Consider the following 24466-nt stretch of genomic DNA (forward strand, 5'->3'; position numbering starts at 1 on the left):
GTACAGAGAAGCGGCTATAGGGTTAACCACAGAAGCACAAAAGCCACAAGGAGCTAAACCCATGAAGAATTATTACAAAAGCTGTAAACGCAGAGGAGCTCAAATTACATTCCTTAAGTAGTTTTGATAAAATAAGAACGATCTACAGCTTTCCAAGAGACCGCTAACTGAAAGACAAACATAAGCAGCTTGTGGTGAACTTGGATTTTTAGTATCTGTTCTTAACTTTTGAATTATGATGCTTTTAAAAACAGAAAAAAACAGCTTTGATTAAAAAAATGTCAGTTGCTGCAGATAATTGATTTCCACAGAAAAATCCACAACTAGGACAGAACAGAACTTCTAATTGCTATTTTTAATTCTGCAGTGACAAAAAACCTCAAGACAAACGTTATGTAAGACCATTAACCTCTTTGCTCAAAACTGGCACCTTAATTTAGCACGCTACCACACTAGATAGCTTAAACTGAATTCTTAATGCCAAAGTGTACCACTGGCTGCAGCAAGGCAGCAAGTGCAACAATGGAAAGGAAAAAAATTCCAAAGCAAGCATCATATACTGAATTTTGCAATTACAGTTCCTTGGGCACAAGTAGATATACCTGAGCCTGCCCAGCTCAAAAGAAACAGTATGCTTTCAAGATTGATATTCCCAAAAGATTATCAGATGCTTCCTAGTATTTTAGGAACACTTAAAAGAAATTAAAGTACACAGTACATCTGGACTGATGGAAAACCTCCAGCTCACCTTCTATACTAGAATGTGGGTCAAACCCAAAGAGGCTGTAACCTGCTGAAAAGGAAATTACATTCCGAGTGACTGTTTTTCTCCTTTACAAACTAACCTCTCACCATTCTACACACATCCTCCAGGGCAGTTTAAGTCGGGTATGACTAAAAACTCCAAAATTGCCACGTATTGTACTTAACTGTAGTTCAGTGGCTATCACATATACACATACAACTGAGGGAAAAGCAAAACAAGGTAATCTTGAAGAACATTCACGTCAACCCCCGCAGCCTTCCCCCAAGACAGATTAATCTTCTGCACTGATAATAAGAAAGACTGATGAATTTCAACCAGACAGCCTCTTAAATACTGTCTTCCATCCACTCTTATCACATTGTGGTAAAGAATGACGTTCAGGAAGAAAACTAAGACTGATTAAGAGCCTACTTTCAGAAGCTATCATCCTGCTGTGTAGAAAGAGCTCTCTCTATGAATCACCAGTTCATCCTCCTCTGATTCCATTTACTCTTCAGCATTCCCTGATGTGCTTGAATTCATGCTCTACCCATCCAGCCTGTAATGTCCCAACTTGCATGCAAGAATATTGTGGGAGACACCATCAAAAAACTCAGTAAACTTAAGCTAAATGGCCTCTAGTGCTTTTCCTCATCCACAAATCCAATTATTTTATCACAGAAGACAATGAAGTGGATCAGACACAACTTACCTTTGGCAAATCCATACTGATTGTTCCCAGTCACATCGCTTCACATGCCCAGAAAGGTGTACCAAAAGGACCTGACCCACAACTGTTCCCAGGACTGAAGTGAGGCTGCGCAGCCTGTAGATCCCTGGATTACCCTCTGGGCCTATTTTGAAGAGAAGTGCAACATTTGCCTTTGTCAACTTATCAGAGATATCCCAGCATCCCTGTGACTTTTCAAAGATGACCAAGACTGGCATCACTATGACACGGCCAGCTCACCACCTTTGGGTACGGCCCATCAGGTCCCATAGACTCACATGGCTCAAGCTCTCTTAAGTAATCTCTCACTCTGTTTTCATTTGCTTCTGATTGCTGTTTCCTCTTTGAACCCTGCCTCTAAACACAGGGGCCCAGAAGACCTTACCACCGAAGATTTGGGCATAAAAAGCACTGAATACCTCAAGCAAGTCTGTGCCAACTCATTCAGCCACCTCATTCAGCAGATTCTTTGTTCAGCCTTTTACTGCTGATGTAGAGGTAGAAGCTACATACATCACCATTATCAGGGATGTTGTAATAAGCACTGTCCTGAGAGAAAGTAGCTGTTTCCACAATTCAAAGACAGAAATGCAGACTACCAGAGCTGAGTTTGTTCTGTCTGTGTTCCAGGTTGTCAAAGAAACCACAGGTCTCTTTGCAGGATGTAAAAAAACAACTTGCTGGAGGGTTGCATGACCCCATTTCTAAAACATTTGGCAAAAAAGCCTCCCTCTCACTGTGAGCCAGGCTGGGTGAATTTAACAAAGGGAAGTCAGGTCTGTAAAGAGCAAACCTAGGCCCTCATGAAAATCCCCAAGAAAGTTTCATGGAGAAGCTTCTTTTTGGCTTTAATTAAGAGAAAAATCTAGTCAATGGAATAAGCAACTAAGATTTTTACCCAGTTAGATGCCAACTAGCCAGACTGCTCTAGGTATAGAAAAGGAGATGCTTTATGATGACTCTATATTCTCATGGTTTTTACATGCATAATATCTCAGTGTATCAGACAAGGGGGAACAGCAAGAGAAAACTCAAAGCTGTTCTAATGCTCCCCAAGTGAAAGGAGAACCAAAGGACACAAAATGCTTGCAGCCTAGGTCATTGCTGCAGGCTTCTGGCATTGAGCAGGCATCTCATTGTGCCACGCTCACACTGCCAAAGTGACGGCAGTGCCTGCTGTGTCTGAAAGCTAGCACGGAAGTGTAACACAAGCAAACAAAAGTACGTTTTATGAGACTCCAGAACTCGCAAGTCTCCCCTGCCCCCTTCTGGGAACAAGGTGGATTTGAAAACTTCAATATCCATTTCCAATGATAAAATTGTTTACTTGGGCAAACAACCAAAAGAAAACCAGGAAGAGGCTTTGTCTCAAGCAGGAGTCCCTTCAGCAAAGACATGGATATTAAGTACATCTCCTTCAGCAGCAGAGACAGACTCAAACTGGATTTTCTTTACCCGTACGCCGAAGCCACTGACAGAAACTCAAGCCTCCCAGAAAATGGCCTGACAATTCACTACAGCTCAACTGTTGTGACTAAGCCAATTCATTTCTCAGGTCACGATGGAAATGTACAATGCAGACTCCCTGTCCTTTACTCCAGTATCTCCACTACTTACTCCCCCCCCCTCAAAAAAAGAAAGAAAAAGATAGCAATTACAGCAAAACTTGCATGATATGCATTAACTGCTCATAACCTTCTCCACAAGTTACAGAAAACACATTCTATTAAGCTGCTGACTGAGACCTGACTTAAGCAAAAATCTCTTTGCAGTCACTTGCCACCCCACGTATTTATGTTGAGATCTTAAATGCAAGAGACAAACAGACCTCATTAGGGCCAGGGAGAAACATTCTCCCACCTGCCTCTTCCTCCCACTGCTAACAAGGAAAACGTTGTGCTACTGTTTGTCCATGCATTTTTGCATTTCACAGCAGGGAAAAAAAAAAAGTTGCGCTTTCCTCTTCACCTCCAAAGTGCAGTCCTGCAATACTCTGCTACTCAGAAAACTTAAGCAGATAGTCAAACACTTTTCCTTTGTCTCTACTTTGTATGTGGGCTACTAAGGAGGAAAGCTAAGCAAAGACCCCACATCCCACTCCCAGCTGTGACAAGGAGAAGGGAATATCCAAAGGAATGGAGCACAGCTACTGTTAAGCAGCCATTTAGAACCTGCAGAGAAGTGGTTCTCATTTTGAAGGGACTGACCCCGCAGTAGAGATCCAGGAACTCTATCCAAAGAGCACATTGTGAGCAACGACACATTCCGTGCTCTCCCCTCCCTTTGGAAAGTCAGCTGGTAAGGAGCAGAAGCTGGCCCCAGTACTCAGGAAGCAGCACAACTGTTTTGTTTCCTAGGAATTAGGACAACATTTAGATTTAAACCTATCAACTCAGAGTTATGCATCAAAGCCAAACACAAACTTGCCACGAAGAGCCATCACAAGCAAGCTAATCTCACCCTTAAGGCCTTTCAAAACCAGCATTTAATTTGGTTCACTTCAAGCTCACTGTAAAGCAGCTTTACAATTCCTGCGATATGCTGTGGGCTGTGACACCACTCTGATCCATCTCCTCCTCAGATCTATACATTGCCCTTTTTCTGAGCTGTCTGAGAATTAATTATATGGAAATGAACAGTGTTAGATAAAGGGATTCCAAGCAATTGGCTCTCAAAGGAACTGAGGACTACAGGATCTCTGCCTTCAAGAAATCTGTACCAATGCCCATTCAGTACAACTCATGCTGTTAGAAAGAGACCGAGCTTAAAATCCAAACAAGCAAACATCAGTACTACGCCCATCTTCTCACTTGTGGCCAGAAACAAACATATACTTAGCCATGGCATAGGTCCTAGCTCTGCCTTGTCACCACTAGACCACATCAGAGTAGCATCCTGACCTGAGGAAGTTCTGCCAAATCTGCAGGTTGATACACAAACAGCAGCTTTGAACAAAAAGGTTAATACTCTGACTTCAATACATTGTCTGCATAAGCTCCACCTACCCCTCCACAGAAAGCAAGGCAGTAACAGTAAGCTTCACAGCCTTATGCGATCTGGAATTTCACTACCCAAGAGGACTTTATCTCACGTATGCAGGCAGAGATATACTGGGGCATTTCGGCAGTCAGAACTGAGTTTGAGAGTGAATGGAGGGGCACATGCATTAGAATTTTCTCTGTCTTACTGTGAAGATAAAGCTGAACAAACATTTTGCTTCAGCTACCCTTTTCTTTTTCTACACAGGGAAGCTGACAACACTTTCATTTGGCAAGGCCCAAATGGCATCATGTGGTTTTACCGGACAGCCCAGCTTTTGTCTGAACACTGTTAAAACATTTGAAGCCAGGTAAAATATAGCAATTCTTACATCTCTCCACTGAAGTTTAACAGGTCAAAGTGCTCAGTTGATTTGGTTAAGAGATTATTTAGATAACCATAATCTGAGGTCATCCAAAGAAAGAGAAATCCATGGAAAGAAAAGAACTAGGGATAGGCTACTGGTTTTGGTGCTTCCGCTGAATGCTTCAGTGACCTTAGTCAAACCATTCAGTCCTGGTGTACTTTAGCCATCAGCAAAACAGTATTTCAGAAAGGAATAGCAGGATAGTCAAGTAACTTACCTGTATACTGTTTTGAAAAGACTACAGTTTGGTGATCATTTTATTTTCCACGATCCCCTTGCATTCCATTTCAACTTGGTCTTACCTGATAATTAAATTCTCAAGATTTTAAGAATTTGTGTCCTAGTCCATCAACTGAATTGAGTTTGTTAATACAGACTCAAATTAGGGCACCTCTTAGGTGAATATGGTGCTTGTTTGGCTGAAGAACCAAACCCTTTAGCAACTTTTCTGCTCAAATGGCAGAAACAGAAAAGGACAATCAATCTAGGAGCACATCAGTTCCACAGAAAGACTTAAGAGCATAAAAGCAAGATTATCCAAACAAATTCACTTCACTCTAGTAAACAAATACTTGAGCCAAAGGAATACAAGGAGCAGCTGTTATCTAATGGTTTCTTCTGCTAACACAGTTCCGAGACACTGACATTAAACAAAATTTGGGGCTTTCTTAAGCATCTGAAAAAGGTCAGAGAGGCAGAGAAATCCAAGACAGTCAGATGTACAGTATTCCAATTTATGTCAATGCTCAGAACACAGCTTAAGTTATTGTATGAGAAAAGGGACCTGCAGGTTGCCCTGCGATGCCAAATAGACACCCATTCTAGAATAAGTAGAGCAAGGTTTGTAGGGATAGGTAAAATATTTTATTAGACCAACTGACAGAGGATGCCCTCCTCTCCTGCTGCAATCCCTTCTATTTTTACGCTGCTGATGAAAAAATTAATTCAGCTAGAAAAGACATATTTTGGGGCCCTACTTTTCTACCTAATCCTTCTTTCCTTGGAAAAAGCGCTAGTCACAATGACAAAAAAAGCACTCACATCACCGTGTACCTTCTCAATACCCCAGAAAAAACAAGCTTTATTTTAAAAGTGCGGTTTTATCACTGTAACTGTATCTACATTAAGGGATTCCACTGGCAGAGCTGCACTAGGCAAGGATGAACATGCTGATTAATGCAGCTGTCCCAACCATTTGTAGCAGAAATGACCTTATAAGCACGTCCACAGGGAGTTAAAGCCACATAATCACGTTGCAAATCCATGCCCCCTACTTGATATCAGTTTAATTTTCCTAAGCAGATGACCCTTAAGGGTCACAGGCAAGAAAACATGAGCTACAACTTCCCAACTTGACACTTCCTTGTGATTTTTTCCATGAGAAAGTACCAAACGAAGGTACATTCTCATCTACTGTACATTCTCTTGTATGGTCCACCCACTAACAAAAAAAAAAAAAACAAAACCAAAAACAACAACAAAAAAAACCCCAAACCACAAAAAAACAAACACAGAGGAGAACAAAAGAAAAATCTGAGCTCCATGTTAGGAAAAAAAAAAAATTCTCAAGGTAGGTGCTGCAACAAAGTAAATAATGTCATAGAAAAAGAGGGATAAAGTGCAACATTTTGGTTTTGAGGTTTTGAATAGGAAATAACAGAGTTTCTGTCATAATAAACATATTTTAGACAAAAACAGCACACTAAAGCTAGTACTTAATTTAAGTAAAATATATGATATAGTCTCTGACGGCCCTTAAAGCTAAGGTAGCAGATTTCATTTGAAACTAGCTACAACTCTTTCATAAAGCGAATTTCATACAAGGATACTCTCACATCCTTTGTGACATTAAAAAAAACCAATATGGCAACACATACATGACACACAACTCAGGGTCATGGAAGGGATTTTGATCTGGGCCTTTTGTTATCCTGTTAACTCTTCTGGGGATCAGCATAATCTGCAAGACTCTCAATCACTCATACTGAAAATCTTAAAGCTGTTAAAATACCTTGGGGTTGTTTTGTGGCTTGCAGTATGCTCTGGAAGGTAAAGGGCAAAGAATTAACAGAGATGCCCCCAGCCACTTGAGTGAAAATGAAAGGCAATCTGAACCTGAGGCTATCTTCTCAGAAGATACATGAATTGGACAGCTAGTCACAGCTTCAAGCTTGGCAAGATGCTATGCGTTTTGAAGAGCAAAAACCAAAATTTGGCCTTTAAAAATGTCTGCAAGATCATTTTACCCACCAGGAGCCAGCACTGCCATCCTTTAGTGCCTTCTCCTCTCAAACCTCACACCTCCAAGAGATCCAATGTAACTTCGGCTTTGCAAAAAGAAACATCCAAGCAGAAGGGAGCTCCTAGATGCCAAAGCAGCAGTCCCTGAACACAATTCACCCTACTGTATTTCTTAAGCTCCTTCCAAAGGAAAGGGACCTTTAATACTCAAAATCTTTATTATTACTCTCCTTATATACTGACACTGGGCAGCAGGCCTGTTGGAATACTCTACCACATGAGCCAGTTCTGTTCTGAAGGTCTGAAACAAGAAACTCCTCCTTTTCAAATTAAGTGAAGAATCAGACAAACAAAGCCTATATTTAACTTCCCATTCACTGCAGCTGTTGCAAACCAGTTCTTGTAAACATTCTACAGGCCACAAATTTCCAATATCTTATCTGAATGTTAAGATGCTGAAGTAGAGCTCAAAGCTCTTTCCAACAGGCTTTCTAGAGTGTCACTTACTTAGCCAGTGGCCACAGTTGTTGTAACAGAGCTGTAAAGCCAAAGCAAAAAGAAAATAATTTGTTAAACCTGATCTATTGTCAAATTGGCTTGTGTCTAATTATTAAGTGCACCACCTGCATGCATATATATACATATATAAAAATAAATTACTTTTTCCTCATATGCTAAAAAAAAGCACATCACACATTCATTTGGAAGACATACAGACTGTGGCAAGTTTGCTTTTAATAGCAGGTCCGCCTCAAGTGCATAAAAGCTACCTTGATTTTTCATACCTTCAGTTCCTCTAAAGATACTGGAAGACTGTGTTGAAGCTTCTACAAAACATCAGTCTGCTAAATCAGATGTATTCTCACAGACATCTGGATTATAATACATCATGGGCCACATAGAGCTAGGGAAAGCAAATTTACTGTTCCGTTTTCTTCTCCAGTTCAAGACAGTATGATAACAGGTGCCAGAAGCATGCCCTCTCAGACTGAAAGACACAAACTAACAAGCATTATGGGTAGAAAATAACATGCAGTTATCTTCGAGGATCGTAAGAAAACTGCAAATGATAGCAAACCTGAAACAATAGAAACTGCTTTGCACTCACAAAGAGTCAACCTGCCAAGCTCACTACTGCAAGACACAAACTGACCTTATTGAAATTTTTAAAAGGTTTTGAATTTTCTCCTGGTTGTCATGTCACAATAGGATGAAGTACAAAAACCACAACTTCTGGAAACACTTCACAATCTAACTTGTAACCTTTAATTGCCAGGTTTTAGGAAGCTATATTCACTGCAGTGAATAAAGAGCTTGGTTTACTTTTGGCTGGTGAACGATAAAATACTCTTAACTATTTTAAGTAAGAATATTTGAGTCAAGCTGCATTTACAAAGCAGAATTAATTTTTAAGATGACTGGGTTTTGTTATTAGGTGAACCAAGGTGTCAGTAGGTTCGCTGTATTCTCAACTGCTGAAATACATATGGAAGTGTCAGTCCTAACAATGCTACATGACTAATGAACAGACCACAGGAACAGAAATACCTGTGATCTTACTTAACTAAAGCTAAGAATAATTAAGGGGAAAAACAGAAACCCCAAGTGCTGCTATTACCGGGAAAAAAAATACCAGCATGCATAGCACTTGAAGAGTGAAAACTATTCAGATTCCACATGGTGCACAACAATGGTACTTACTCAGTCTGACTAATGAAGTTAGAGGTTTTCTCTCAGTTCTGTAAAAAGAAAAGATGCATAAAGCATGCCTGATACTGCTTATTGGTTCAGATTTAGCTTACCTTCAAATTTTAGCAAGTGTATTCAGGTCAACACTTGCGGTAAGAACTGCAAAATTTTAAGACCTCAATTACATAAAGAAGATTTGTACCCAATCAAAGAAAATGCCACTTGCACAGCATAAGAAAAAACACAATATTTGGTCCAAATGGGAAATAAAGCAAACCATTCTAATATCTGCAAAAGTAAGGGTATCCATAATCATTTTGTATATGGTCACTTTTAATCTAAGCAAAATCCACATATTCAAGATTAACCTGATATGGGTTTTATTGTGGGAGGTGTGGGGGTGTTTAAGAAACTATCTAAAAAAACTGCACATACAGTGTTTCAACAAAAACTGAGCTTCAGACTGCTTTAACAATTATTTTGGGACAGACTCAAAAGACTGAAGTTAAAAGGTCTTTCCCCCCTCCCCTACATTTGTGGGATGAGTGAGTCAACCCCCATGTATCTGACAGACACACTCTCCTCAGACCTGCCATGTAGCTTTACACACAGACCACAGTTTGGAAAAGTGAAATATACCTTCCACCAGGCAGCAAGTGTTGTGAGGGCCTTCCAAAGCTCCAGGACTTTACCAGTTTTACTTACAGTCCACAACAGTACTCAAATCAACACAAGAGCACAGTTATACCTCATCTTCTGCAATAACTCCAACATTTTCATTGAAGTTACTCTTTGGTTTGATTCAGCCACTGACTAAGACACAGGACTATGTAGCCCCCTAGGCTTCTCTCCCAAATCCTTTCTGCTTTAAATAACTCACTGACATCTGCATTCACTGGTGCACTGATTTTGGTGCTCGAAGCTGCTTATCGCCTATAGTTAGCTGTAATGAGATCATGACTGCCTCCCCACACATGCTTAAGCTGCTTAGACAGTACTGTCAAAGGACACAGAGCAAACAGCCAGCCCTATCTTCTTGCACCTTTCTAAGATTTCTAAACTCACTTTTTGAAACGCTTGACAATACTTTGATACCAAGAGTGGACAACGCGAATCGGAATTAAAGATCACACGATATTTTGCATAAACCCACTCTGGCAGTTTAAAAAAATAGGGAAAATGCAACAACGGGGAGGGGAGGGAAGAGAAATGTCACAGCAGAATATGAGCTATACAATAGTTCACCTTTAGATTAGCACTTAAGTCAGCTGTGACAAAGACATAGGAGCATCCCCTGCCAAGAAGGCACCATATGTCTCCTCTCCCTACCCCAGGAAGATAGTTGTGGAGCTCTGCATCTTTGGTCATTACCTGTTGCAATTCAAACTAGAAAAGACCATTAGTCACACAGGTCAGGGGCCTCCCCACCAGAAAAGTGTGACACAACCACTGTTTAAACACGCAGTGTCTCGAGAAAATTAGGTCATTCGAGTCTGCTGGCAAACAAATGCTTATACCATAGGTAATACTATTGAGTCATATACTTGTTGATAAAGAACTGGGGCAAAACAGGTATGCTAGAATCATTTCCAAATTTAGAACAGCACAAAGTAACCCTTTTCAGCGTGGAAGACTATCAAGCCAGCCTATCATCTTTCAGCAAACTAACCTCATAGTAGAAAGGAAAAAATAAAAACCAGACTATGATAGAGTTCTGAAATCAGCGCAAGATAATTCAGCTACCTAAGTGGCCAGAATTGCTAGAGCATAAGAGTTAGCCTCCAAATCTTGGAAGCTTAGTTCTTATTACAAAGAACTGACACCAATTTGACTAAAAGTTAACAAATATAAAACAGGACTGAGCTTTTCACTCTGTTCTAGAGCACTTACCTGGGAGTTCCTGTAGTATCCTCCAAAGATAAAAGCATACCTCCCACAAACCATATCTACATATACTTACTTGAAGGGTAAAATTACAAAGTGAGAGGCAAAAAGCAAGCGACTTATTTCCCTTTGCATTATATTTAAGGTGGCTGCATATGTATTCTGGGCAAAACAGAAAAAAGTTACCTTACAGATGTCACCCAAGCTCTCTTTGTTGAGCAGTCACTGGAATATGGAGCCAACCTCTCACAATCAAGAGGGAACAGGACGCCAGAAGCAAGTCAGCCTGCAAGATGTTGTATGGATACGAGTTAGCAAGTGCTAAATTAGCTTTTGTTTACATCTTTGCTTGCTCATCAATTCAGAACTGCTTTCCCTCAAGTCTGGGACCAGAATTCACAGCGAGCTCCTTCCAGGATGCAAATACTCTCACTCATTCCTCCAGGCTCTGACAGATGCTCTTTACCAAATGTACCACTGGGGCTGAGGGGACCACTGCCCCAACTGCCTCCTCCAAACCTCAGCTGAAGATTACCAGCCAGCGGGTGGAGCAAAACAGGATGCATGCCTGTTCTTCATCTGGCCTGGTTCACAAGACAATGATGGGTGTTAATGAAGAAAGCTTGAAGCATAGTATATTAAACTGTGGCGGCTGAACAGGCACTGCTGTAGGCCCTAATACAAGGGAGGTAGCGTTTGGCAAAGAAGCAGGACAGCTGGTGGAGGAGATAACCTTTCTAACTATAAAAGCTAAATCAGAGACAGCTTATCTATCAGAGCTCTCAACCACGTGTAGTAACATCCTACCAGGACAGGCACATTACATCTCATAACCTTTTTTACTGCTTTTATCAGATTTGGTTGACACAGATCTTCTACTAATATAATTACAGCAGCTACGCCCATGTTATTTTTGAACAGAAACAATTGCACCAGTGTTAACTACCATAGATAGCATTATACAGATAGAGAGGCACCTCAGAGAAGAGGATAAAATCATTTGTTGTGAATGAAACTGACCACATACTGACAGGGGTTATGCAAATAAAAGAAAGCTTAAAGAAGCTTGTCTTTTATACACAGTTAATGCCACTCAAAATGCATATAGACAAGCCTACAGGAATAAATGAAGGCAAATGACTTGCACCTTTGTACTATTTGCAGAGTAGTTCACACCAATGGGGACTATATAGGAAGCACACACACACCAATTAAGAGAACCACATCTATTAGAAAGTACATCTACACGAACAGCACACTGGGAAAGCCGAAAATAACAGCTGCTGCCACATCAGAACAGCACAGGCACTGCGCACAGGCAATGCCTGCAAAACAGAAACTAAGCAGCCATGCACAAACACTTCCTCTTCCTCCCCCACCACCCCTACAACAGTAGCAACAAACCTGAGATTAAACACTCGCCAGCATCCTGCTCTGCATTCCTGTCACATCAGGAATATAAAAGAGGAAGACTGCTAGCTGCTCCTCCGTATATCTGAAGGGTTCCTTCAGCTTACAGCTTACTTGACATGATTCTTGCAGAGGTTTCTGTCGCATTTTCTTCTTTTCTTTCACTCCTTTTCTCTAGCTCACCCATTTCAGAGCTCACTAGGGACCCCTTGTATTTACTAGGCTTGGTTTTGATACATTCCTTCTCAAAGACTGAGAAGTCAGAAATAAAAGCAGTTGTTCCTAGGCAAGTCACATTATATAAACAAGCAAGCACAGAGCCACAGCTCTACTGAGCTGCCACACACAAACTCCACAAGTCAAGTTCAGATCTAAACCCTGCCCAGCACCAAGGCTGACAGTGTGACACTGTCAAATGCAAGAGTAAACAAATCAGGCTGCAGTTTTCTGTCAATACTAACTTCTGAGACTGTAATTCCCAGCATCAATATTCAACTGTGATGCACATGTCTCAAGCAGGTTACAAGCCAATTCCCAACAGGCAGATTGGGCAAATCTGATGGCAGCAAGTGCCTGGGTCACAACGCAATGTCCAAGTAATTGCCCAAACAAGGCCTCTGTCAGATTTTCTATGGCTTCAAGACCTGCATTTCAACCACAGATGGAAGAAACATACCTCCCCTAAAGCACAGGCTGTGAATATTGAACTTCGAACTTACCACCTACATTTCTCATGCCAATGGAAACCACAAGACAGTGCCACCCCATACCCCAGCGTGCCAGTCAGAACTCACCATATCCACGACAACCTTCAGACAGAGAAATCAACTAAAAACTGAAATCTAAAAAGACAAGCGATCAAACCTTTTTACACATTTGGTGATACGTTGAACCAAAGAGACTGTGTCCTGTAAGCAGATGCTCAACAAACAGCTCCAAGCTTGTACAGGGCTCGTCATCTCGCACTAGTCAAGCTCAACAAGGTCACATTTTCAGAGTTCGATAATTTTACCTGAAATAAATAACCTCCATACATGGGGCAGGGAAATAGAAACAAACTAGACAGCTCAGATGGGATGAGAATAGCGTGCAACTGCATGATTAAGAAGAAATCATAATGCTTGTTCAGAAGGCTAATTAGCTGATTAAGGGTGCAGGTACTACTTCAGCCTGGGCATTTTTCGACCTCTGGCATGCTTGCTATTCTAACTTTGACTTCTCACTATGTGCAACGCAATACAGAATAACTTGCAAGTCAGCTGACTTACACAGTCTGCCATGAGAGGGGATCCCAAAGCACATCTAATTTTGCTTTCTAGAACATTTTTTATAAGAAGGACATGCCCAATACTGTCATCCTGATGATGAAGCACTCAAATACACTATTCACAAAAGTAGTGGGGAAGAAGCATGGACACTACTGTTCCATTTAATTTTTAAATATATGTAAATATGTATTTTAAATTATATTTTTATATAACTAAATATATAAAAACATGTTGTTGCTCTGTTTCACAGACACAGTGCAGGTGACCCTGAACGAGAATAAGACTCCATTCCACCACCACTCCCATGTTCCCACCATTGCCCCTACACCAGCAAAATCATTTAAGCACCCACAAAGCTGGGGAGAAAAAAAAAAAGTCAGTTTGTCTTCAGTTTGATCAGTTCATAAGTCAGGGAACTCTGATTCCCACCTGCACAAACACCCCAGCTGGCACCAGTGACAGGGCAAGAACCTCCGGTTGGTTGCAATCGATACTTCCATGAGCTTAAAGTGACTGTGAAGCTACACATGGAAGGTTGCAGAACCAAAACTCCTGGTGACTGGAAGTGGATCCTAGAAACTGTCCCCTTTCTCATCTCAACAGTGAACTGTGCTCACTGGCTCTTTTTCTATGTAAGAAACATGCAAAGCTGCCACAAGGTGCCTACTGGATAACCAAAGTAGAAACTAAGCTACAAAAGACACACGGACTGTTCAGAAGAGGGTCCTACCAGCACATCCTACTCTTTCTACCCCTGTGGTCATCAGAGATTCCTATGGTAACAACCTCGTATACATCAACTTCCCCCTCAAGGAGCCAAGGATCACTTTCCCTGCTCTCCCAAAAGTCCTTATTAGACAGGAAACAAAGGCAATGCCATGAAAAGGACACTTCAGATCCACCTAACAGGCTCTAATCAGGATGGCATAAGGCTGTTCATACATGCACCTGGAAACAGTTGTGCTGAAAAAGCCAGGGAGGGGATGAAACACTCTCTAATGCGATCAGAAGAAAAATTAGATTAGGACAATTCAAAACATTGACAAAACAAGAATTTTACACAGTTGAAACAGCAACCCAATGTTATCTTGCTATATACAGAGTTCACACTTAATCTTTTCACAACGTACCCCATTCTTTCCAGCTCCAAAACAAAGCACTTACCTTAGGTCAGTGCTAAACTAACCCAGCCACAGAAAAATATTTCTCAATCTCAATAACAAGGAACTGTTACACAGCACAGGATTAGCATGCCCCTAATAGACCTACTCAGAGTTACAGTGACAACACCTAATAGCTGATATATCTAATTCTAAAACACTTCCAAGCTCCCGACAGAATCTCTGTAATAAGGAAATCAAAGTCTTAGTTCAGTGATAGATAACAAGAATACAGTATTTTTCTCCATCAAAAATCTGACCATATGCACAGTCAGTATATCAGCTGCAGATGACAGTTCAATACAGAGACCTGCACAAGACATTATAGCATATTATTTTGTAAGACGAGCTACCAACTAAGTTTACACAAACAAGCCTACCATCTATAGAAATATTACATTAGGAATGAACAGAGACCCAAGCTCGCACTGTTCTGGCACCACTCAGTGCTTCATTAGCAGAGGCCAATTTTGGAATTCAGCTTCAGAAGCTCTGAATACCAAGTTAAGCCAGGTGAACCTGAGGGGAGGAAAAGCAGATGGAGCAGAAACACAGCAAGACAGGCTGAAATGAGAAAGGCAGCACATACTAAAGCATACTGCTGGCAAGAAAAATGGGGGCCATGCTGATTCAGAGATGCAAGATGGAGGGACATGGAGCCTGGCACCAGTTTAAATTCAGAGTAGCTGAAAACTGAACAGGAGTCAGTACCACCTCTCCTAATCCAAGTCCTACTTGGAAACCCCAGGGAAGGTTGGTTACGGTCCAGGTCTGCAGACCCATGAGCACATCTGCCTCCGGGGACTGCCAGGCACCTTCCGGTAACCACTGGGGCTGCCAGCATTACCGGAGCCTGCCCACACCCCCTCCTCTGCAGGGGTGGCAGTACGTCGGGATGCAGGAAGGGCCCCCGACCCCACCAGCTTCCTCACCATGTTGGTTTCATGTTACCACCGCGGTCTGCCGAGTTCCTTCCTGTGCGCAGCTTCTGTAGAAGGGAAGGGCACAAAGGGAAGGGACGCTAGATCTGCTTACCGGGCAGGGGCAGCACGGCCCTGCCCAGGCACCGTGCTGCCCACGGGGCTGCCCTTGCCGACCACAGCTCCCGGAGCTCTCCCCACGCGGGAGGACGCCCCGCCCCAGCTGTGCCCCATACGGGCCTCGCACGGCGAAGCACCTGGGTCTCACCCCCACACACATCCCGCAAACACCAGGACGCGCCGGGCTCCCCCCTTCCCCTCCTCACAGGACCGCGCCTGGACACCCCCCCTCCCGGCACGGCGCTCGGTCCCCCACCTCACCCCGACTCTTCTCGGGGCCGCGCCTCTGTCCCCCCTCCCCGCGGGGCCGCGCCGGGCTCTCCCCCCTCCTCAATCGGACCGCACCGGGCTCTCCCCTCTCACATCTCCCCCCGCCTCCCCTCACGGGGCCGCGCCCGGTTCTCCCCTCACGGCAGCGCGCCCGGTTCTCGCTCCCTCCCCTCACGGCAACGCGCCCGGCTCAGCCCTCCGCCCCTCAGCCTGCCCCGGGCCCTCGCCCGCCGTGGCTCACCGGGGCCGGCCCTGCCTGCCCAGCCGGGGGCTGGCGACACCGAGCCCCCAGCGCCGCCGCTCCCTGCCGCCCGCTCCCTGCCGTTCGAATCAACAACAAGATGGCGGCGGCCGAGGGGGCGGAGCCTCGATGCTGGCCGTCATAGCAACCGCGCCGTCCAAAGCCCGCCCCGCCGCCTCTTGCGGCAACCCAAAGCCGAGCCCCGCCCATTGGGCGCGCTCCGGAAACGCTGATAGCTCAAAACCGCCGTCACTCAAGCGCAGAGCCGCTCCTCCCCTTTCCGTGCGCGGACTGCCTCCGGATGGCCGCGCACGTTAGGCACACGTGACGCCCTCCAGTACCCCGCCTCCCCGCGGGCTGCGCCTCCTCATTGGCTACCCGCGGGGGGGGCGCTCGCCCAATGGGCACGGGCCGCGGGCCCCGCTGGGCTGGGGCGGCCGTGTGAGGCGCGGCCTGGTGGGGATGCGGCTCCGCTCTCCCCGGGCCGGGGACCGCGGCTCGGAGACGGGTCTCACGCCTCAGCCCGGCGTATCCGCCTTCCCCCGGGGCCTTGGGCGAGTGTGGCGGCCCCGGCGGGGCGGCACGGCCCGGCACGGCCCGCTTGGTGCGGTGCATCTTGCAGGGTCGGTCAGCCGGGCTAAACCCAGCTTCCCCCCCCCGCGCTGCGGCCTGGCCTCAAACAGCTCCTCACGCTGGGCTGGCTCCCCGGAGCTGCGAGCAGAACGTGTTCACGCACAGACCCGGTGCAATAAAAGGTTTAAATCCTGAACGGGCACAGTTCCTGTGGGCTCAGGACAAGTGGGCCCCCAGGCAGAGTCACACAGGTGACCCCTCTTCACCGTGAAATTCCACGGCCGGCTCCTGCCATCCTCTTCCTCCTACTCCCCAAATTAGACTCTTTCCTCTTATCCCGCCAGTGCTTCATTTCCTTGGGAGGCATCCAGTGGCGCGCTCCTTTGAAATTCAAATAACCGGTTTCCCACCTCGCTGGGCTGACTGACTCCTTCAAAGCGCTGCCGCCTGTTCGCCAGGCCCTGCTAACTCTCCTGCAGCATGTCACGCTTACCTGCGTGCGCGCTAATTCACTTTTCCACCCAATTAACAAACCCAGCCCCTCCACCGATCAGCTGCTCGTCCCACCCGCTTGCAGCCGGGAGTGCTCTGGCAAGGGAGAGCTTGAGGCGAACATGGGACACAGGGCAAAAGTTTCTCAGAATTACCCGCGATTGAGTTTTCTTGCCCCAGATCACCTCTCTGTGGAGGACTGCCCCAGCTGGGTTACATCCAGAGGCTACAGAAATGCTGCCGTGACCGGAGCAGACCCCACCAAAGCCCTCGGCACATTTTTTGTAGTGCCAACCCCAGCCCAGGGCTGGTGCTGCCTTAACTGCCATCCTGGTCCTGCATCATGCCACCCACATCCCTGACTGAAGACGGCGCTAACGACCGCCACAGCAGGACAGCCACCAGCGAGACTGCTCGGCCACAGCACTCCCTACAGCAATCACGGCAGCGGGTGCAATCTCTGCCACCATTTATTGGGTCTGTGCTGGCTGGGGCAGCTCAGGGGCTGGCTGCACCCCATGGGTGGCGAGTTCAGCCACAGAGGAGGGTTCCCCTCCTCCTCCCAGGTCCGAGGGCTGCACCAGTGCTGCTGGCACCTGGTGCTTTGCCCGGCACGGCCCACAGGGAGCTGTGGGTCGCGGGGAGCCCCTCACCGACTCAAACCGCTCAGATCCAGCGCCGTGCCCCAGTCACGCTGTTGAAGAGATAGTCCCTGCCGGTGCCTGAGATGGGAGACAGCGCTCAGCCGTTGCCCTGCGGGTGCTGCCCAGGCATCGCTGCCCAGCGCCTGTCTCTCCCATCCCCCGGACCCCTCTGCCTCAAGGGACGCAGTCCGAGGCTGCCGGGGCTTTGGCACAGGGCACTCACGTGGGTCCTGGGCACGGCCGTCGAACTGCTCCTGTGTGGAGGAGAGATAGGAGAGGGTGCGGCAGGCCCCAGGGCTCCCTCCCACGCCCCCGGCAGAGCACCCACCCTCCCACCAGCACACACTTACCAGGCTGCCGGCGTGGGGGTGGCCCCGCTCCTCCTCACCCCCGCTCTGCTCTGCCACGTCCCAGGAGCTGCAGAGGGAAGAGGGGGCAAGGCGGGGACACGCTGTTAGTGACGGGCCCCCAGCCTCCACCCTGAGGGATGCTGCCAGGAGCGGGTTGCCAGACAGGCTTTGCGCTGTCAGCTGCGCCCCATCGAGCCCGTCATCCACCTACCTGATCGTCCCTTGCCCAACCTGTGTGTCCCCTGGGCACTGAAGGGGATTGTGGCAGGGGCCGTGCTCCCCCAAGCACCACCACCTTTCTGTGATGCCCGAAAGCAGCAAGCTGGTCTGCCACCACATCCACTTCTTTCCCCACGTGCCGGCACGTATCATTCTTGTGCTCGGAGAATGCTGCGCTGGGGGAGCTGCAGCCCTGAAGTCCCTCCTGCTGCAAGGGCCACCTGCAGGGGCTGAGCCCGAGTCTCCTCCCTTGCATGGCCACTACAGCCCCAGTGCCACCAAGCACTGTGTCCTCAACCTCACCAATGAACTTGGATCCAGCCGTGCATCACCCCGGGGCAGTTATGCCACTGGAGGTGGCTGTCATCCTGCCTGCAGGCTTGCCTGCCTCCTCCTCGCCGTGCAGACGCCCGGCACAGGCTGGGCCGGCTCCAGTGCCTCATCAGGCTCTCCTCTCCACCGCCCATCACCCCTCATTCATCCTCCGAGGGGTGTGCAGCCTGCTCACCTCCTCCCAGGGAGCTTTCCCTGTCAAATCGGGGCTCCCCTGGTGAGGTGCAGCAGCCCCAGCCCCAGTGCCGGGACCCAGCCCTGCAGCGGGCAGCGGCGCCAGCACTGTGCCATCCCACCCTGCCCGCTGCAGAGTTTGTGCGCCAGCTCGGCCACCGACATGGCTGTCCCCCGGCCAAATTGCCATCTCTGCACCCATGGCTCTCATCAGTGCTGCACCCTTGCCCTGGGGCAGAGTCAGCTCGCCGCCACAGCAACCCACAGACCACAGCCAGACGCGGGGTACATTAAACACCTCCCACATGCTGCGTCTCCCCAGCTGCCTGTGAGGACACTATGGGAGCCTGTGCCAACATGCACGGCTGCCCCTCGCTGCTGATACAACCGCCCCAGCCGTGCAGCACTCACCTCTTGTCCAGGAGCAGCTTGCCAGAGTCTCGGTTGCTGTGGGAGAAGGCAGCCGTGAGCCCCTAGTCTTGCTCGCCATGCCGTGCCGTGCCGCGGGGCCAGGACTCACCTGCACAGCAGGGTCCGGGCCATGCAGCCCAGGGCAGCCAGCAGCAGGGCACCGGAGACAGTCAGCACAGCCACGAACCAGGCCGGCGGGTGCCACACCACCTCTGTCCTCACAACGACCAGTGGCTCCTTCAGCAGCGTCTGCGGAGGCGGTGGGGTGAGGGGGCATGCGACAGCCGGGGGGCCTGATGGACCCGGGAGCCCTGCCTGGCCAACAGGCTCTGCTTACTGTGCACAGGGTGGTGGTGCTGGGTGGCACTGGGGTGCTCCAGGGGGTGACATGCACCACCAGTGCCACCGTGGTGCTGCGGCGGGGGACACCGGGGCCTCCCCGTACCTCCACCAGCAGCACAAAAGTGCGGGGCTCGGCCAGGTGATTGGGGAGGTAGAAGAGGGTGTTTCCCTCCAGCTGAAAGCGCCCATCCTCGTTGCCTGGACAAGAGGGTCTGCTCAGTGCCAGGTCGCAGTGAGGGGCTGGGTTGTACTGTGGCTTGGCTGCTCCTCACCTCCAGTGATGGTGTATGACAGCATGGCACCGTTGGGGCTGCTCTGGCACGCCAGGCGGGTGACAGACTGGCGGCCGCCCGACCTGGCCGTGATCCGCAGCTCCTGCACCTCAGGGGTGCACACTGGCGCCTGGTCCGGCACAGCCTGCCGGGAGCGGGGGGAGGAAGTATGGCACCCGCGGTGGTTGCACCCACCATGGTTCACCCGATGGGCTTGCACTCACACCTGCAGGTGCACGGTCACATCGCACAGGCGGCTCCGCCGCTTCGCTGGGTCCAGGTCGTTGTGGATGTCTGTCAGCCGCACGGTCAGCCTGTAGCTCTTGTGCTGCTCAGAGTCGAGGGGTCCTACCACACGGATCTCGCCTGTGGGGCGGTGCGAGCTGCTGGGCACCCGCGGGTGCCACAGGAGGTGGCAGGGGCTGGGGAAGGGGCTTGGCACTCACCGGTGCGCGTGTCGATGGAGAAAGGCTGTGCGGGGCTGGGGCCCCCCTCCAGGCTGTACTCGAGGCTGTCTGGTGGGTAGTCGCGGTCGGTGCCGGCCACACGCCCCACAACACTGCCAAAAGCCGCCGTCTCCGGCACGGTGAAGGTGGCACCGTTGGGGCACACCGGTGTGAATTCGTTGACGGGCGTCACCATCACGAGCACGGGCACGCGGGCTGTGGGGCACACAGCGGCTCAGCCACGCTGGCACCAGCCTGCACCGGGCTGGGTATGCTCTCTGCTGGGCAGGCTGGGGGACACGGGGACAGTGGCACCACCCCTTGGGTGGGCATCTCTGGGACAGCAGGGAAGGAACATTTCCTCTGTGATCTGCTGGTTTTGGGGTCAGGAAGGGGCTTTTCCCACCTGCCCATTGACATCTCCCATTGCACCCCCCCCCCAGGCACTCACTGCTCCGTGGGGGCTCCCCTCCTGCCGTCACAATGATGGTGGCCGTGAACTGGAAGCCCACGGCGGCCACGGCCTCCGAGTCATAGTCCAGGGTGGTGTTGACCTGCCGAGCCAGGGCAGGGGGGTCAGGCAGAGCCAAGATGTGACGCAAAGCTGGGGTATCCCGCAAAGCTGGGATGCCAGGGGAGCAGGAAGGAGCAAGGGGGGGCACAGGCAGGTCTTGGGGACCAGAGGCCCCTGGGGAGCCCTGGCCCAGGACCCAGCATGATGGCACATGTCAGAGGGTCCCCACTGTCCCGCTGGACTCCCCCAGGTCCGGGCTTGCTAGTCGCCTGGGCGCTGCCCACAGCCCCGCTCACCTGCAGCCGTGACCCCTCCATGCGGAAGCGGGAGTGGGAGGCGGGGGGCCCCTCAAGGGCATAGTGCAGCCACCCCTCGGTGCTGGCAGAGTCAGTGCACCTCAGTGTCACCAGGGTGCTGCCAGGGGACACTGTCTCAGGCACCTGGGACCTGCGGTGGGGCAGCCAGCAGCTCAGCTCCTGTCCCCTGTGTCCTGGGCACAGCAGAGCATCGTCCACACCCCACTCCCCCCCCCAAACCATACACGGAGATGGCTGGGACGCAGCTCGGTGCCTGCCGGTCTGTCCCCTGCACGGTGACGTTGAGCGTGGCGGTGGCGTGGTCGGTGGGGTGCAGCGCATTGTAAGCCCGGACGAGGAGGAGTGCATGGCCCACCTCCAGCCGGCGGGTGCTGCGGATCTCACCCGTCACTGCGGGAGAAGGCACGGCCTCACACCAGGCATGGGGATGGGGACAGGGTGGCCGTGGGGACCCCCGCCATCCCGCTTACCCTCATCGATGGTGAAGAGTCTGGGTGCCACAGGAGCAAGAATGGCATAGTGGACGTTGTCACCGCTGGCATGAACCCGCGTGACCACCTCCAAGGGGCCGGTGCCCTCCGGCACCATCACAGCCCACTGCGGCTCACTGCAAGCAAGGCAGGCAGCGTGGCATGGCCTGCTGCCACCAGCACCCCCTGCCCGGCCCGGCCCCACTCACGGGAAGGTGACACGGGGACGGTGCGATGGCAGCACCTCCACCCTCACGGCCCCGCTGCAGTTGTGCCCATGGCGGTCCATCACCTCGATCTCCAGCCTGAAAATCTGCAGGGCAGCGCCAGGGTGGCTGTGGGACAGCCCTGAGTGGCACCGGGGACAGGGATGGGGACAGGGGTGGGGACAGAGACAGGGATAGGGATGAGGATAGTAATAGAGACAGGGACAGGAATAGGGACGGGATGGGGACAGGAACAGGGACAGAGACAGGAAAGGGAAGGGGGACAGGGATGAGAATGGGGGTTGGAGCAGGAACAGGGATGGGAAGAGGGGTGGAGATGGAGATGAGGATGAGCTGGAGACCGGAATGGGGACATGAATAGGGACAGCGATGAGGATTGGGACAGGACTCAACGTGCAGAAGGGGATGGAGCTTTGGACAAAGACAGGGCTGGAGCACTCCTGGGGCCGGGGGGAGACGGGAGCCCGATGGGAAGAGCAGGACGCAGAGAGCTGCAGGCAGTACCAGTGAGGGGCTAAGCCCAGGCACGCCGAGACGTGGCTGTGACAGCCTGAGGACGCTGGTGCCCACCTGAGTGTCATTGCTGGGGTCGAAGCCACCGGCAGGCGCCAGCACCAGGCCCCGGTGGGTGAACGTGAGTGGTGTGTCATGGTTTCGGAGCCTGAACTGCAGAGAGACGGGTGGTGGGAGGAGGGTGGGAACCCCTGTCCCCCCGCTCCACACCCACGCTCCACGTTCCACTGTCCCCAAGGCTGCTCCTGCTTGCGGGGCTGTGGGTCCCTGGGGCAGCCGCCACTCACCGTCAGCCCACCAAGTGGCTGCGGCAGCACCGCATACAGGGGCGTCCGGGGTGCCACGTCCGCCAGCACCTGCACCACGTCTCCACCTGTGGCACAGCACGGCTGTTGGAGCCCAGTGCCAGCTGGCACCCGCAGCCCCCGCTGCCCTGCACCCCCTGGCTCCTACCCGCAGTGGCAAAGGGGGTGTCACAGCGCAGCGCCTGTTCTGCTGTCACCTGGACGAAGAGCCGCTCTTCTACCTCGTCCTCGCCGGGACAAGCGGCCCGCAGGTTCAGGGTGTACTGGTTCACCTGACGGGCATCGAGCTCCGCACCGGCACGTAGCGTCACCTGCCGCAGGGACGTGGCGCTCAGCAGGACGCCCATGGGTTCCTGCCCTGCTCCCTGTCCCCCAGCCGCACCTCTGCCTGAAACGTGGCAGGGGCCACGGGGTCAGCGCTGATGGCGATGGGGTTGAAGGGGTGGCCGGGCTCGATGCCGTGCAGGGTGACATTGGGGCTGCTGCTCACGTTGCTGCAGGACACGGTCAGCTTGGCCACGCAGGTGCCCGGCACCGCATCCTCGCTCAGGACCACCACGCGTGGCAGGTCAGGCAGGGCTGGCGGGAGACCCCGGGGACCAGCCTTGCACCCAGTCAGTGCCACCGACGCTTGCCCAGCTGTGCTTAGGGAGCTCTGCTCCTGCACCCAGGCACCCACAAGGGCATGGTTCTCCCTGCTGGGTGCAGCGGGGCCCAGGGCCCCCTGCTCTTACCTGCCGCTCTGACGAAAGTCCCTGCAAAGAAGAGAGTGTCACCCCAGCCTGCCGGGTGTGTCCTGCCAATGCCCTGGGGAAGCCCCAGAGATGCCCCCGTGATGCCCCAGAGATGCCTCAGTGGTGCCTGGGTATGGCCCAGCGATGCCCTGAAGCCACCCTGGCAATGCCCTGAGGATGCCCCAGCGATGCCCGCTCCCTGCCCGAACCCAGCCAGGCAGCCGCCAGCCCCTCTGCCCATCCTGGGGTCAGCCTCGGGCACCTGGGGGCAACCGAGGGGAGCCTGTCCCCTGTCCCCCTCCTCTCGGTCCCCACCCAGGCTTTGGCAAAGCGTGCCCCTGACGCTGCAAGCCTGAAGTGCCTACCTGGGGCACTGAGGCTGAGGAGGAGGAGGAGGAGGAAGGTGAGGCGTCCGTGCATGCCCATGGCTCGTCGGCTGTTTGGGACAAGCTGGAGCGCGTTGCCAGGGGTGCTGGGCACCACCCCGGCCCAGCGTCACGCCGGCCACCCGCGGCTGCCCGCCCGGCCCCGGGGCAGGGCCGGGCCATGGGCCCGATACCCCCCCGGTTCCCGCACGTCCCCGCTCCCCGCCGCTCGCCATCCCCCGGCCGGCGCGGGGCGGGCGGGCAGCGATGCCCCCTGGGGTTTCGCTGCCGCGGCACGCTCGGGAACGGGGAAAATTAGCTGGGAGGTGATTTTTGGCCGTGTTCTCCTTCATTTGCAAGCCAGAGCCGCTTCTCCCGGAATTCCTATTAAGCGCTATTAGCTCTCAATTAATAGGCGGGGGCGGAGCGCGGCCCCTGCGGCCGGGGTCACCTTTCTCTCCTCCGACACTCCAACCTATTTTGGCAGCCCGGTGGCCGCGGGTGCCTCCGCCGGGGCCCTCTAACGGCGCCGACCTCCTTCCTGCCGGGGCTTCCCGGCCCCGGGACCCCCTCTTGCCCGCGGGGCCGGGGCGCTGCCGACCGGGGGCGGCGGGTCCTTCTCCTCCCCGCCCGGTGCCCCGGGGGTCCTGCCTCGCCCGGCGGGTGCCCGGTCCCGCGGTG

The 24466-nt window shown here is 51.0% G+C and overlaps 2 protein-coding genes across 3 annotated transcripts in view; both read right to left on the reverse strand.

The window, feature by feature from the left end:
- Positions 1-16164, reverse strand: part of IP6K1 (inositol hexakisphosphate kinase 1) — a 37883-nt gene extending 21719 nt beyond the window's left edge. Inside the window, exons 1-5 of one of the 2 annotated variants that reach the window (XM_010561545.1) lie at positions 16085-16164; positions 15466-15521; positions 10882-10981; positions 8824-8861; positions 7908-8124 (exon numbers count right to left, since the gene is read on the reverse strand). The gene's annotated coding sequence lies outside the window, so the exon portion shown is untranslated. The remainder of the gene's footprint in view (positions 1-7907; positions 8125-8823; positions 8862-10881; positions 10982-15465; positions 15522-16084) is intronic. The other variant, XM_010561548.1, reaches the window with a different exon arrangement.
- A 1651-nt stretch (positions 16165-17815) lies between these two features.
- Positions 17816-23846, reverse strand: CDHR4 (cadherin-related family member 4). The gene is given in 21 exon segments (XM_010561612.1): positions 17816-17889; positions 18017-18047; positions 18144-18210; positions 19281-19316; positions 19390-19529; positions 19618-19845; positions 19848-20039; positions 20121-20260; positions 20341-20556; positions 20792-20894; positions 21151-21301; positions 21396-21561; positions 21642-21778; positions 21851-21954; positions 22439-22534; positions 22669-22754; positions 22835-23000; positions 23002-23026; positions 23028-23265; positions 23421-23441; positions 23786-23846. Coding segments are annotated over 21 exon segments (2478 nt in total).
- Between the last annotated feature and the right edge of the window lie 620 nt (positions 23847-24466).

The sequence above is a fragment of the Haliaeetus leucocephalus genome, unplaced genomic scaffold, assembly GCF_000737465.1.
Source record: "Haliaeetus leucocephalus isolate CR32 unplaced genomic scaffold, Haliaeetus_leucocephalus-4.0 Scaffold148, whole genome shotgun sequence".
NCBI classification, from domain to species: Eukaryota; Metazoa; Chordata; class Aves; order Accipitriformes; family Accipitridae; genus Haliaeetus; species Haliaeetus leucocephalus.